The following is a 15,759-nucleotide window of genomic DNA, read 5'->3' on the forward strand; positions in this document are numbered from 1 at the left end:
TTTTTTATTAAAAAAATAAATAAAAAAATTAAAAGATATAGGTGACTTGAATTGTGTATTGGTTACTTCTTTGGTGTTTGCGACTGTTACTGTTAAGCCCGCCGCACACTAACTGACACACGTCCCGACTCATTGCATCTGAATATGCACACAATCTACGCTCATAGCGTTTAATAGTTCCGGTCTTACGACTGAACACATCTTATTTGCATTCAACTTTCTCACCCTCTAACATTTCTCCCAGCATGCAACATGCCGAATGGCATTTACTTAGGATCACTCTCTGCTTCCTAAATAGCGTTACATTGCCGTGGCGTTAAAAATGGTAGATCTGTGCATTTTGTAATAATTTGTTTTGTTATGTTATACAAACGACATAACATAAAATACCTAAAAAATGTGAAGGAGATAGTAATCATGCTACTCTGATGAGGGCCATGAAAATAGTTCGGAGAATTTAACCATGTCCACAGCTCTTATAAGATTAATATTTAATCATAAACAAAGTTCTACATTTGTAACATGAAATTACATAACAGTAATAAATATATCTGAAATTAATTAGTTGGAAATAATAGCTGTAATTAATGATAAATTAATTAGTATATAGGTTGCCATGAAAAGAATGATTTTGATGATGATCGACTGTAACAGTTGACATAATCTTATTATTGGCGAATTGTTTGAAATTGAAATGTTCGATTTTTGAAATCGAAGATGCAACGGCAAGTATGGAGTATAGATAGTTTATTTAGTTCAATCATGATGATGCCAAGTTGTCAGAATAGTGGTGCAGAGCGGGCCTAAAAATCAGAGAATGTGATAAGTCGGGCACTCTTTTCTTGCAACCGATAAGTAAAGTTGGATAAGTATTTCCCTGGATTCGACGAAGTATATGATGTAAGCAAGTATTAATGTATTGTATAGTAAAACTTGAACAAATCCCGGAACGTAGAGGGCGGATACGTGAAAATCTTACCAAATTTGGGGCAAATTGTCTTACTTTTCTATGTGTGATTTCCACATCATAGACGGCCAATTGCACGTAAACCACGCAGGCGCCCTCAATAGTCCAACTAATCTGGAATCTCATTGTAGAGTTTCTTGTATAGAAGTTGGTTTTGAAAAATTCTTAAAGATCATATAATTTGTTTTCTCTAAGCTCATCGCATATTTGCCTTGCACCAGTCAGAAATTGTTGTTGTTGTACGACTTTACAGCATACAGACGACTTTACAGCATACAGACGACTTTACAGCATACAGACAACATTACAGCACGCAGACGACTTTACAGCACACAGAGGACATTACAGCACACATACGACTTTACAGCACACATACGACATTACAGCATACAGACGACTTTACAACATACAGACGACTTTATAGCATACATACGACTTTACACTACAGATACGACATTACAGCATACAGAAGACTTTACAACATACAGACGACTTTACAACATACAGACGACTTTACAGCATACAGACGACTTTACAGCATACATACGACTTTACAGCACACATACGACATTACAGCATACAGACGACTTTACAGCACACATACAACATTACAGCATACAGAAGACTTTACAACACACATACGACTTTACAACACACATACGACTTTACAACACACATACGACTTTACAACACACAGACGACTTTACAACACACAGACGACTTTACAGCACGCAGACGACTTTACAGCACGCAGACGACTTTACAGCACGCAGACGACTTTACAGCACGCAGACGACTTTACAGCACACAGACGACTTTACAGCACACAGACGACTTTACAGCACACAGACGACTTTACAGCACACAGACGACTTTACACTACAGATACGACATTACAGCATACAGACGACCTTACAGCACACATACGACCTTACAGCATACAGACAACTTTACAGTACACATACGACTTTACAGCACACAAACGACTTTACAGCACACAAACGACGTTACAGCACACATACGACTTTACAGCACACATACGACTTTACAGCGTACATACGACTTTACAGCATACATACGACTTTACAGCATACATACGACTTTACAGCATGCATACGACTTTACAGCACACATACGACTTTACAGCACACATACGACTTTACAGCATACATACGAGTTTACAGCATACATAAGACTTTACAGCACACATAAGACTTTACAGCACACAGACGACTTTACAGCATACATACGACTTTACAGCACACAGACGACTTTACAGCATACATACGACTTTACAGCACACAGACGACTTTACAGCATACATACGACTTTACAGCACACAGAGGACTTTACAACATACAGACGACTTTACAGCACACAGAAGACTTTACAACACACAGACGACTTTACAGCACACCGAAGACTTTACAACATACAGACGACTTTACAGCACACAGAAGACTTTACAACATACAGACGACTTTACAGCACACAGAAGACTTTACAACATACAGACGACTTTACAGCACACCGAAGACTTTACAACATACAGACGACTTTACAGCACACCGAAGACTTTACAACATACAGACGACTTTACAGCACACAAAAGACTTTACAACATACAGACGACTTTACAGCACACAAAAGACTTTACAGCATACAGACGACTTTACAGCATACAGACGACTTTACAGCATACAGACGACTTTACAGCATACAGACGACTTTACAGCACACAGAAGACTTTACAGCACACAGAAGACTTTACAACACACAAGACTTTACAACATACAGAAGACTTTACAACATACAGAAAACTCTACAGCATACGGAAGACTTTACAGCATACAGAAGACTTTACAGCATACAGACGACTTTACAGCATACAGACGACTTTACAGCATACAGACGACTTTACAGCACACATACGACTTTACAGCACACAGACGACTTTACAACACACAGAAGACTTTACAGCATACAGAAGACTTTACAGCACACAGACGACTTTACAGCATACAGACGACTTTACAGCATACATACGACTTTACAGCATACATACGACTTTACAGCATACAGACGACTTTACAGCAAACAGACGACTTTACAGCACACCTACGACTTTACATCACACAGACGACTTTACAGCACACAGAAGACTTTACAGCATACAGAAGACTTTACAGCACACAGACGACTTTACAGCACACAGACGACTTTACAGCATACAGACGACTTTACAGCTATCAGGGGGTAATTCTTCTCCTCGGGGGTTCTCCACACGTGCCAGGGGGAATCTCGTCTCGTCTCTATATCTCGTCCCCTTGAGATGCGGGATCGGGGAAGTCACTTATACTTTACAGTCAAATAAGACACACACAACGAAATACGTTTCAGCTCTCGTCTTAGTCGATCTGTGGAGCACTCTATAAGCCACAGCGCCCTGGGGAAAAATCCCCAAGACTATCGCAAGGCTGACCCAAGACTCTTTTAAACTGCGTCAAGGCTCGCCCCAAGTCTCTCCAGGACTGCGTCTGTTCTGCTGTACTCCCCAAGACCAACTCAAACTCTCTTTATTCATTTTCAAAACTCTAACCAATTACAAAACAGTAAAAAGACTCTAGGGCGTAACCTTCAATCATAAGGCCAATCACACTAAGTACTGAATACGTCATATCTTTGATTAATCGTTCACTACATTAATAACTACGGATACCAACTGACAGAATTAATAGTCAGAATAGCGACGGTTATCTCGTAATTAGTTCCAAATCACTGAGCCAAGTTCCGTCCAAAACTTTTGGAATAGAAACAAAATTTTGAATCTGTATATTTGATCAATAAAAAAATGTTGAAGACGATACGCTCAAACGCCACTTTATCGTCTTCCAGCGACCATTCAACATACATTTTATAACACACACAATGCAAAGTTCATGCCTTTATTCACAATTCTGATTAAGTATTTTAAATTAATGCTAAATGTTATAATTCGATGTGTATTTGACGACTGAATACTACTTTTCTGTCAGACAAAAATATTGACATTTAATTTAGTTTCATTTATGATAGTATAGTTTCACGTTATATACAATGAGTTCTCTCCCATAATGCACTGCGTATCTGATATTATTATTATTATTAATAATAAAGTTTTATTACTCCGTAGTGAAATTACAATTATATATTTTTTTTTTTTTTTGGCTGAAAGTAATAAAAAGAAAGATAACAAGCAGTCGAACGATCGTTCGTACAACTCTCCTGGGATTTCACAAACAGAAATAATAGCATCTTTAAATCGCACAAAAACAAGAGTACATGGTGCCATTTTATTGTCGCGTAGTAGCTTTAACATTTTATATACGAAACATTGCGTTTTTTTAGAGAAACATGCGTGCAGTACACAGTCAATGGTGGTATTATCGCACTACGATAATTGTGAAATATTTGCTTGATGTGTTACCTGAAAACAAATGTGAAACTCCGCTGCGGCACATCTGTCAGATGTGGTTAATCCCGAGTCACTAAACCAGGAGTTTCGAAACTGTGGCGTTTAGCTGAGCGTTCAATCACACCGGTCAAGCACACTGTGGCGTTTAGCTGAGCGTTCAATCACACCGGTCAAGCACACTGTGCGCGGCGCCTATTCGTGATCGTACTTCATAACATTTTGACCCCCCCTCCTCGTCGCATGCGTCACTCACACTCGTTTGGAATTCTGGGAGATTGTATTATGTAATATGTTTATATTGTGTTTGCTATTACACCATAGCAAAACATATATAATTTATCGTTAAAGGGGCACTTCCAATTAATCCTAATCTCACAATGAATTTACTTTCTGGATTAAAATTACAATGGATATCAAAAGATAGATTAACTTTGTAAACAACATAAACAATAGTGTCCAATGATTCTTTGGTGCAATCCATAGGATTGAGCGGTTCCCCTTAAATAAAATAAAACATGGGTTTACTGAGAACACAACATTATTCGTTTCATGAAATACTGCGAACATGACCACATTAGGGAATTTATATATTCTATTGGATGATATACTGCTTAGACATTACTAAAAATGGTTATTATCTGGGGAAAAAAGTTGAAAATTTACTATCGAAATAAAAAAAATCGTCATTCAAACTATAAAACAGTGATTGATGAGTAAATTCATTCAAGCATATGTAGAAATGGTTTAAGTAGATTTGAAACCAAAATCTAAATAATCACAAATTCACTTACTTAATATTTGAGAATTGGTTATTCAATGAAACCAATGATTATGTGTGTCGAGGAATCCTTTTTACCAGAACATTTACGTTGAAATACACAGTCAAAGCATAATACTACATATGCGACTGTAGGCGGAACAGTCTTGGCCGGGCAGTGTACTAGGTACGTGTACTACACACGCGCAAAAATAGAAAACGTGATTTTTGAATATATCACTGTTTACGTACATTGACGGTAGCAACGGCTTCTGCAGTTTTAAAAATTCTCAAAGAACTGAGTGAATAATGTTATTCTGGAGGGCACCGCTGAAAGCAATAGATCGCTGTGCAGTTCATACAATTCTCATAGAATGATGATTGTATCCTGTATCACTCGTCTTACAATATCACAGCAGCTACACACAGGGTACTCAGTTGAAAAGATAGACCCAACTGTCCACAGTCTAGCCTATTTATAGGCATAAATGGCCCAGATTTGGGGACACCACCTGGGTTTCCACATTAGCCAATCAGAATTGGTCTTGCTTGCAACTGTCTCACGCAGGCAAATCAGTAGATCGCAAACATCCTTTGTTATGTAAATCACAAGCACACCTGGTTGATTCAAATTGTCCTTCCAGAGTGGTAAACAAGTATGACCTGTCAATCAACTTTGTGAAAGTTATGACATGGCAATGCACACCGTTTCTTCCCATGATTCCATGCCACATAAATCCTCATAAATTGTGCTCGATTCATTCCATAATTTGGGCTGGGTCTGGATGAAATAGAAAGAATTGCGAAATCTGTTCAGATAGTATCGATGATGAGCTTCATTTGGTATGTCAGTTTATATCAATGGTTACGTATGTCGTCCATAATAAAACATCACTGGTGATATTGTAAGAATGAACCTCTCGTTCCTAGAATGGTGAACATAACTTGCCGATAATTCAGACACGTTTGTAACCGAAGCACGCCGACTGCAAGTAACATTAGAGGCGGCGGCACGAAAATGTGCATGGAGGGGCGAGATCTGCTCACCAGCCTCGCACCGAAGGCGCGACCTTACTAGGGGTCAGGGGGCATACCCCCCCTTAGAAACGCTATTTCCTGCATTTTGATGGGCCAAATGCTGCTGACACAAAAGGTTTAAACTTGATTTTGGAGGGGCGACGTCCCCTCTCCCCCCGTTTCGCTGCCACTGAACATGCAAAGTTATAGATAATTTATACTGTCAAAACTTCAGTATAAATTCAAGGTATGGATATTTTGCATGTTGTGGCTGTTTTTAAATAAATTTAGATCTACATGCAAGAATCGAAACCCCGGGTATATATTGTTACAATCATGCCCCAGACACGTATCTCATATAGCACAGGCAGATATATACAGGTATATAAATAGAGGGCACCAAGGGATTCATTTGGCATAAAGTGTTATGTCCAGTGCCAAAACATCAACTTTGATGCAGTAGTGGGCACGATACGAACTAAACCGAGTCGTGTACGAACTAACTTGACCACATTTCCAGTATGTGCAAGTGTTAATTGAAAACGACACATGTATTGTCAACGTTAGTTGAGTAAAATACTCTATACACTTATATAAGCGAATAACAAACACGTTAACACTGTAAGCGACATAAACAAATAGTAATATTTCATGATTCGTCTGTGCAAGCCCGGTAATGGCGTTCTTTGGTAAATTGGTACACTTGAATCTGATTTTTTTCAAAATATTACCATTTTCTCATATATTTTCACCTTACGTAGTGATCTTTGATAGACAAATAGATCGTAGTTTTATAGAGCACGAAATGATATCGACTGTATCCCAAAATAACTAGTAATTCATTGATACCACAACGAAAAGACTTTTTAAGACGTTTACGACAATGTTTTTACAGTGTTTATACCGAGTAAAATTCTATTTTATTTATTTATTAATTTATTAATTTATTAATTTATTAATTTATTTATTTATTTATTTATTTATTTATTTATTTATTTATTTATTTATTTATTTATTTATTTATTTATTTATTTATTTATTTATTTATTGTTATAGGTTATTGTTCATGCATAAGTTATTTAACACACTAGATGTTTTGGGATTTCATTCACTTGCTTTCAGCCACATACTCAATATATTTCGTTATGAATGAATTTTAATGAATAAATCTTAATTTTAGGATTTTTTCACACAAAAAAAAAAACGAAAGAATTTCACAATGTTGTGTTTTCTCAAGCACAAAGAAACATATTATAACATTGCCCGGAAAAGCACCTCTTAGAAACTGATTATTAGAAAGTCTGGAGTTAAGAGGAAAATTTAGTATATATGTAAGAATTAATTTGAAATTGTCACCACTGAGATACAATCCCTGGTTTAACAGATTCCCCTTGATTTGTCCCCCACTTCATCAGAGTCATGCGTTTGTTTTTAACGGTTATGTGTAAACCACAAGTGTGTATTTTTGAAATGAACATAGTCCGGATGAAAACAAGCGCTACTTCACGCGTGACTGTGATTACAATTTTACGCTGATAAAAAATGGGTTTAACTTTTACCTTTATTGAAACACGTACTTAAAATAAAATAAAATAAAATGGTGATTGTAATGGTAATGGTAAAAAAATAGTATAGGCTCATGGATTGGATGTCTGTCACGGTGATGTCTGCTTGGACAATGTGTTGTATAAGTGATGCGTTTTACTTGCTGTATATATAGCCCCGTCTATTGTTTGTTTGTTTGTTTTTTCATTGGATAAAATATAAATTCACATCCAAAAACATTGCTTGCGATGTACATACCCTGAATGGGCTCTTTATTCTTTAGCAGTTCGATCACTAAAAATTACAAAACAGTGCGCTCAATTTGCCTAACTTATCAAATGTTGCCGAGTTAGGCAATTGAATAGAGTTCCAGATCACCTCAATACATTGCTGTTGTTATGAAAGTAGTCCGCGAGTGGCGAGTGTCTACTTAATGTTATAATTAATAAAGACAAAGCGTAAACGCTTTCTATGGGTAAATATGCTAGATTAGATGTGAATCCAAAACATATCCTTAAACATAAAGTGAATATTGTATTGAAGAATATTCTTTTGTTATTCGAACTATTTTGTTCAAGCTAATTTACAAAATATTTTCTTAGTGTGTGATTTGTCTCTGTGGGAACAAAAAATATCACAGACCTGGCGTTTGCTGCTTTCCGATTTCGAGACAACGTTGGCTGCCGTGAAATTATTTTGTCATATAGAGTTGTGGGTACGTAAGTTGTTTAGTCAATTTTGGTTGGCGTATTTGTTCACGAGATGGGTACACTAGCCACGGGTTTAGCTGGTGATGAGCGACAATGCTTCAACGATCGTACTGTGTCCGTCACGTACGCACGGTTATTACGGGGCTTCACTTTTTGTCAGACCGAAATCCCAACTAAAATCATTGACATTTCGTATTTTATACTGTTTTGCTACTAATATATAGCAAGCACTATTTGTGGCAGCGAATGATTTTAACATTTGCAATGAAAATTTGTGCTATTTGATGGCAATGTTGATGTTTACGGTAGTGTTGTTGTGTCCATTCTGTCCTCCGCTTGCGAGTACTTCTTCCTTGGTCGTACGTCTCTGTTTACATCATATGTTGTCGGCGACTATTGCAGTTGCGATCACATAAAACGATGTTATCGCCATATGTTCGTCGTTCTGACAAATTATTTTGGAATAATAGATTGGTGCTACAAAAAAAATCACTAGAATAGACTTCTGTAGCTGAAATGTGTACGTTTTTACGGTAAGAAATCCGTGTTGTGCTATTCGAGTTGACCTACCAATGGCGGACGCCATGTTGGATTTTGCACAATAAACTTTAATGCAAATGCGAACAACTTCCGCTGATTATATAACTGTAGCTGATGAATGTATTTTGGGTTGCATTGTTTTTTTCCGTAAATGATTCTTGATGTATGATCATTTCTACTTCATTTCGATCGACATCACAAGATATTCGACTCCAGGGTTATATTTTGAAATAGTACATTGGACCAGACCAGGAAATAATACGCACTCCTATCCACGACTGCTTAGTGCTAACATGGAGGTATGCTAAGATAGTCGGGATCATAGTCCTCATTCATTGAAATTCATTGGTTACATGGGAATAGTGAGTATTGTATGTATTATAAAAAATTATTATGTTTATATACGTTTGCTGAGAATTATTTGGAGCTATTTCTGCTTGTTATTGTGTTGTCACACTTGACTCTCGTAGGGCTGCATTCTTGTTGTTGTTGGTAATCGCATGTACCAATTATTAGTAATTCATGCCTGGACGATACATACTCATGTACAAACTAACTGCTTCATGAATTTATTGTAGATGCTTTTGATAAATAAATATTTTTGTTTACTGTTGACTACTCAGTAATGTCCTTATAGCTTTATTCACATCAGTAAAATATTCAAACAAGTATCAAAGTAACCCATAGTAGTGAATGGATGAATTTGATGGAAAAATGAATGATATGAATGACCTGTTAAGATATTAATTACAGTGCCTTGTGTTCATATAAATTATGTCCTCAATTTCCATTGTTGCTGTTTGTATGCATACACATGTGTTATTGTGATGGGGCTCCATTGTATTGATCTCCACTCAGGAAACTTAGTAATAATACATCTACATTCTGCGAATTGATTTGTTTTAAAAAAAATAGTGTACTATATATAAAATATGTACTATATAGTATACTATTTCTGTAGGAACTATCCTTTTTACAAAGGATACATCTGATGAATATGTTCTGTAAGAACAAATATTTACTTCCTATGACCTGTCTCATTCTAATTTGCCATATGAAAATTGTAATCTCAGACCTTTTAATAGTACCACAGTTGAACTCAATCACTTGAGATATTATGTGATAGATTAAGTTAATTTAATGTTTTACAGGTATTATGAATAATGTTATAAATAATTACCTTTTTCTGTGTTGCAGGCCTAGTGCTCCCATTAGGCACCCAACATGACAACGCACGGGTCTTCATCAATACCCCCAATTATGGTTTTTCGACCAACCCTAGAAGAAATGAAAGATTTTGGGGCCTATATTGAATATATAGAGTCTCTGGGAGCTCATAAAGCTGGGCTTGCAAAGGTAAGACAATTCAATATTGTTACATAAAGCCATATTTCTATTCTCTGTACCTGCCAAACTGAACAATTGCATGTTTAGCAGTTACAGATATAGGAATGGGGTTGCTTTCATTGTGAAAATAAACCATGTCAGCTGTGTCATGCTAGGTATGGCTGGCTAGGTCTGTTTTTCGTTTTTCGTTTCGTGTTATTTTACTCATGATTTAAACATGTACACTGTTATTATACACAAAAATAGTAAGACAATAGCTGGCACAATGAAAGTCATTATGAATGCTAAGAACGTGACTAGCTTAGATGTATACGAGACCAGACTGAACATCGCTCTCCATTTAAGGGCCATCAAAATAAAGCAAATTAATTACTAAACATCACAGAGACATGTAGACTGTGATACAGGCAGGTAGTAAGTTATCACACCTTCCAATCTAAGACTGTAAGCAGACTGTGATACAGGCAGGTAGTAAGTTATCACACCTTCCAATCTAAGACTGTAAGCAGACTGTGATACAGGCAGGTAGTAAGTTATCAAACCTTCCAATCTAAGACTGTAGACAGACTGTGATACAGGCAGGTAGTAAGTTATCAAACCTTCCAATCTAAGACTGTAGACAGACTGTGATACAGGCAGGTAGTAAGTTATCAAACCTTCCAATCTAAGACTGTAGACAGACTGTGATACAGGCAGGTAGTAAGTTATCAAACCTTCCAATCTAAGACTACGCAGACTGTGATACAGGCAGGTAGTAAGTTATCAAACCTTCCAATCTAAGACTGTAAGCAGACTGTGATACAGGCAGGTAGTAAGTTATCAAACCTTCCAATCTAAGACTGTAGACAGACTGTGATACAGGCAGGTAGTAAGTTATCAAACCTTCCAATCTAAGACTGTAAGCAGACTGTGATACAGGCAGGTAGTAAGTTATCAAACCTTCCAATCTAAGACTGTAAGCAGACTGTGATACAGGCAGGTAGTAAGTTATCAAACCTTCCAATCTAAGACTGTAAGCAGACTGTGATACAGGCAGGTAGTAAGTTATCAAACCTTCCAATCTAAGACTGTAGACAGACTGTGATACAGGCAGGTAGTAAGTTATCAAACCTTCCAATCTAAGACTGTAGACAGACTGTGATACAGGCAGGTAGTAAGTTATCAAACCTTCCAATCTAAGACTGTAAGCAGACTGTGATACAGGCAGGTAGTAAGTTATCAAACCTCCTATCAAAGACTTTATTAGCAAATTTGATCTACTTATACATAAGTGAATTATTTTACAGGTGATACCACCTAAAGATTATATACCAGCTAGGAGCTATAAAACAGTAGAAGATATCGTAATTCCTGCTCCCATCTCTCAGTTTGTGTCTGGATCTCAAGGATTATATACACAATACAACATACAGAAGAAACCCATGACTGTACGAGAATACAGATTGATGGCAGAAAGTGATAAGTAACTAACTTTTTGTACTTCTATTGTTAAGCTGTTAACTGTTAAATCTGTGCAACCAAATTACAGTTCATGAACATGGGATTTTCTCTGCTTGGAACTATTCCTAGTGGGTATAATCACAACACTCAGCTTTTGGAAAAGATAAATGATTTTTTTGAATAATAGGAAATAGAACTAGTCTATGCAAATTACCAGTATTTGTTAAGCAATGATCAAAAACCAATTTTTAAATTAGTGTCATTTTGAAAGGGGTGGGCACTTTGCCAAATATGACCCGAATATAACAATTTCGCAAAAGTGGGTGGTGGGTGCTTGACCGGGCATGGGCAGTAACATGGTCTAGTACAGTACATCATGTTCACACTTGAGTAATAATTGTTTGTAATTGCATGGCCATTTTTAATGAAATATCAGGGCCAGTGCTTGACTCCAATATGTTCCACTTTGCTAGTTTGTTGTAGTACATATAGCTCACTGTGTTTCATCTATAGATACCGTGCTCCTAAGCACACAGACTTTGAAGACTTGGAGCGAAAGTACTGGAAAAATATCACATATAATTCTCCAATCTATGGAGCTGATATATCAGGATCAGTAACAGACAAAGATCAGCATGTCTGGAACATAAATAATTTGAATACAGTATTAGATGTTGTAGAAGAAAGGCAAGGAATTAAGATAGAGGGTGTTAATACTGCCTATTTGTATTTTGGTATGTGGAAGACTACCTTTGCTTGGCATACTGAAGACATGGATCTTTATAGTATTAATTACTTGCACTTTGGTGAACCAAAATCATGGTAAGACATCATATTGCGAAGTTCATATTGTTCAACTGTTCTTACAAAAAGTATATAATAAATATCACGAATTGTACAGCTATAGGATTGCATCAATCTTTGCTTTATAGCTGATATGATCACTATATTTTAATATATATACTATATTTGTGATGTAAGTTAGAAGCTTGATAGGACTATCACATTGTTTTAATAGGCAAATTTGGGCATAGCTGCTTTTGCCCAAACTATTCTATTGTGGGTATTTTTCTGGGCAAAGTTAAGCGTTGTCTGCTATTGCTTGTGTGATTTGGCTGAAAAAAACACGATCTGGTTAACAATTAAACAGTTACCGGTATGCTGAATGCGATACTATCCTTAGAAAGGACTAACTGTAAAATACCTTATTTTAGGTAGAAAGAAGAGTTTATTTTCAAAATGTAAAATGTAGGCAAAAAGGTATATTCGCTAGATATTGTTTTCACAGAGTCATTCCACCAGCGAAAATAGCAAGGATAAATTCCCGGTGAAAAATAACTATTTTTAAGTATTCAGTCACTCTGCTAAAGGGATTATAAGTCAGATGAGACCAGTGCCTTCAGTTGGAATAACTTAGCAAAGCATCAGAGGATATTACACAGTGATATTGCATGCATTCAAATAAGCAAGTCACTGTTGATAAGTTTTCCAATGTACATTCTGTTCAGAATTCAAGCTCCAAATGAATGAAATTTTATAACTGTTAATTTTTGTATTTGTCAGGTATACTATACCACCAACACATGGAAAGCGATTGGAAAGACTTGCTTCTGGTAAGAGCTATACATTTGTCTAATCACAATTCTGAACAAAGCTGGAAGATGTTTCCATTACAATAATTACAATTGGACTTAAATGAAAATGTTGACTTGTTTTGCAACATTGTAGACAATTGGTTGACTTGGTGTCATCGAAATAGACATCACATACCAGTGTGTGGTTACTTAGGTAACTGTAGGTGATCAAAGTTTTAGACTCCTGACATGTTGTACATTGTTAATTATCTAAAAACATGGAATATGCATTTAATTTAAAGTCATCAAATTTATTAGTCCCCGTTCAGACGAAGTCCGAAAACGGAGACTTATAATTCGGTCTCTGTCCGTCCGTGCGTCATATCTCAGAATCCCTTGGACCGATTCCGTTCATTCTTTGCATGTGCCTAGTACTTTATGTGGGACATGTGCACATGCAGTGGTTTAGCGATTCAATTCAAAATGGCCGACTGACAGCCATCTTGTTTTTTGAAAATGTTGTATTTTGAACATGCTTTGTCAGTTGTCATTCAAACTTGGTACATAGATTATACATGTTAGGATACATGCCCATGACGATTTATTTCGCAATTGGATCAAAGATGGTCGACTAGCAGGCATCTTGTTTTTGTTTTTTTTATTCGATATCTTGGATGTGCCCTGTCAGTTTTCATTCAAATTTGGCACATACATGTACTTTATACATGTTAGAATGCATGTCCATGACAATTTGTTTCAAAACCTGGTTAAGGATGGCCGATTGACAGCCATCTGACTTTTTGGCCTTACTACTATATTTCCACAATTTATGTACCATTTTCATTCGTATTTGGCACATACATCATACATATCAGTGTGTTTCATAATCAGATCAAAGAGAAGCCGAGATTTCACACTGATATCTCAGACATGCCCTGTCCATTGTGAGTCTAACGTGTAATGCAAGCTGGCTGTCAGCTAGCTTTACCTTTGTTTCTATGTCACAAATATCAAGGTCACCAATAAATTTAACTTATCATTAGTAGTATTTTCCCAAGTTACTAATTTAAGACATATTAAGACAATCTAGATGGTGGTTTTAAAAGCAAGCTAAGCTAACTAAATGTTAAGGTTATATTGTTACATGTGTGTGCTATTTCATTTGAACTCCCACATACATTGTGTCACACAGGCCTCTTAAAATGCTTCAAAATCAAGCATTTCTGCCAATTTTGAACCAAATCATACATTAAGTATTCTAATTTAGGCAGTACACAATAATGAAATACCTTAATTTGATTCTAAAATAACATTACAAACAGTTGAATGTTTACGGTCGAGTGATGACAAAATGTCAGTATTTATGCATGATAAAAATCTGAAAAACCTAAGTGGGTCATGATTTTCATCCAAAATTACCTCTCCCAACCACATCAAATGTTGAAATTGTGGATAGGTCAAGTTACATTAATTGAGTATTTAGTTTGATGTTTCAGATATGTACAAAACTCACCACTTTATCATTCTCTCTTTCTTGTCAGGTTTCTTTCCTAGCAGTTTTCAGCAATGTCAGAATTTTCTGCGCCACAAGATGACCTTGATTTCACCCCACATATTGAAGCAGTACTCAATACCTTATAATAAGGTAAGACTTATAACCAACTTTAAGGTAGTTCGATACCATTCAAACAAATGGTCAGATTTTCTTGGTATTTACCATATGCTTTTATTATATGCTGTTGTTTACAAAACCAAAACGCAGGTCAAACATCCATGGTTCTGATGACAGAACCAAAACACAGGTCAAACATCCATGGTTCTAATGACAAAACCAAAACACAGGTCAAACATCCATGGTTCTAATGACAAAACCAAAACACAGGTCAAACATCCATGGCTCTAATGACAAAACCAAAACACAGGTCAAACATCCATGGTTCTAATGACAAAACCAAAACACAGGTCAAACATCCATGGTTCTAATGACAAAACCAAAACACGGGTCAAAGATCCATAGTTCTAATGACAAAACCAAAACACAGGTCAGACATCCATGGTTCTAATGACAAAACCAAAACACAGGTCAAACATTCATGGTTCTAATGACAAAACCAAAACACAGGTCAAACATCCATGGTTCTAATGACAAAACCAAAACACAGGTCAAACATCCATGGTTCTAATAACAAAACCAAAACACGGGTCAAACGTCCATGGTTCTAATGACAAAACCAAAACACAGGTCAAACATCCCTGATTCTAATGACAAAACCAAAACACAGGTCAAACATCCATGGTTCTAATGACAAAACCAAAACACAGGTCAAACATCCATGGTTCTAATGACAAAACCAAAACACAGGTCAAACATCCATGGTTCTAATGACAAAACCAAAACACAGGTCAAA

The 15,759-nt window shown here is 36.4% G+C and overlaps 1 protein-coding gene across 1 annotated transcript in view; it reads left to right on the forward strand.

Moving 5' to 3' along the window:
* The first annotated feature begins 8,361 nt into the window (after positions 1–8,361).
* The window catches only part of LOC100329036 (jumonji domain containing 2c), a 40,495-nt gene continuing 33,097 nt past the window's right edge, over positions 8,362–15,759 (forward strand). The window contains exons 1-6 of the mRNA XM_006813305.3: positions 8,362–8,455; positions 10,188–10,346; positions 11,624–11,799; positions 12,291–12,599; positions 13,341–13,390; positions 14,893–14,996. Coding sequence (XP_006813368.3) covers positions 10,215–10,346; positions 11,624–11,799; positions 12,291–12,599; positions 13,341–13,390; positions 14,893–14,996 — 771 coding nt within the window. The 5' untranslated portion in view covers positions 8,362–8,455; positions 10,188–10,214. The remainder of the gene's footprint in view (positions 8,456–10,187; positions 10,347–11,623; positions 11,800–12,290; positions 12,600–13,340; positions 13,391–14,892; positions 14,997–15,759) is intronic.

This window comes from Saccoglossus kowalevskii, chromosome 9, assembly GCF_978046115.1.
Source record: "Saccoglossus kowalevskii chromosome 9, keSacKowa6.1, whole genome shotgun sequence".
NCBI lineage: Eukaryota > Metazoa > Hemichordata > Enteropneusta > Harrimaniidae > Saccoglossus > Saccoglossus kowalevskii.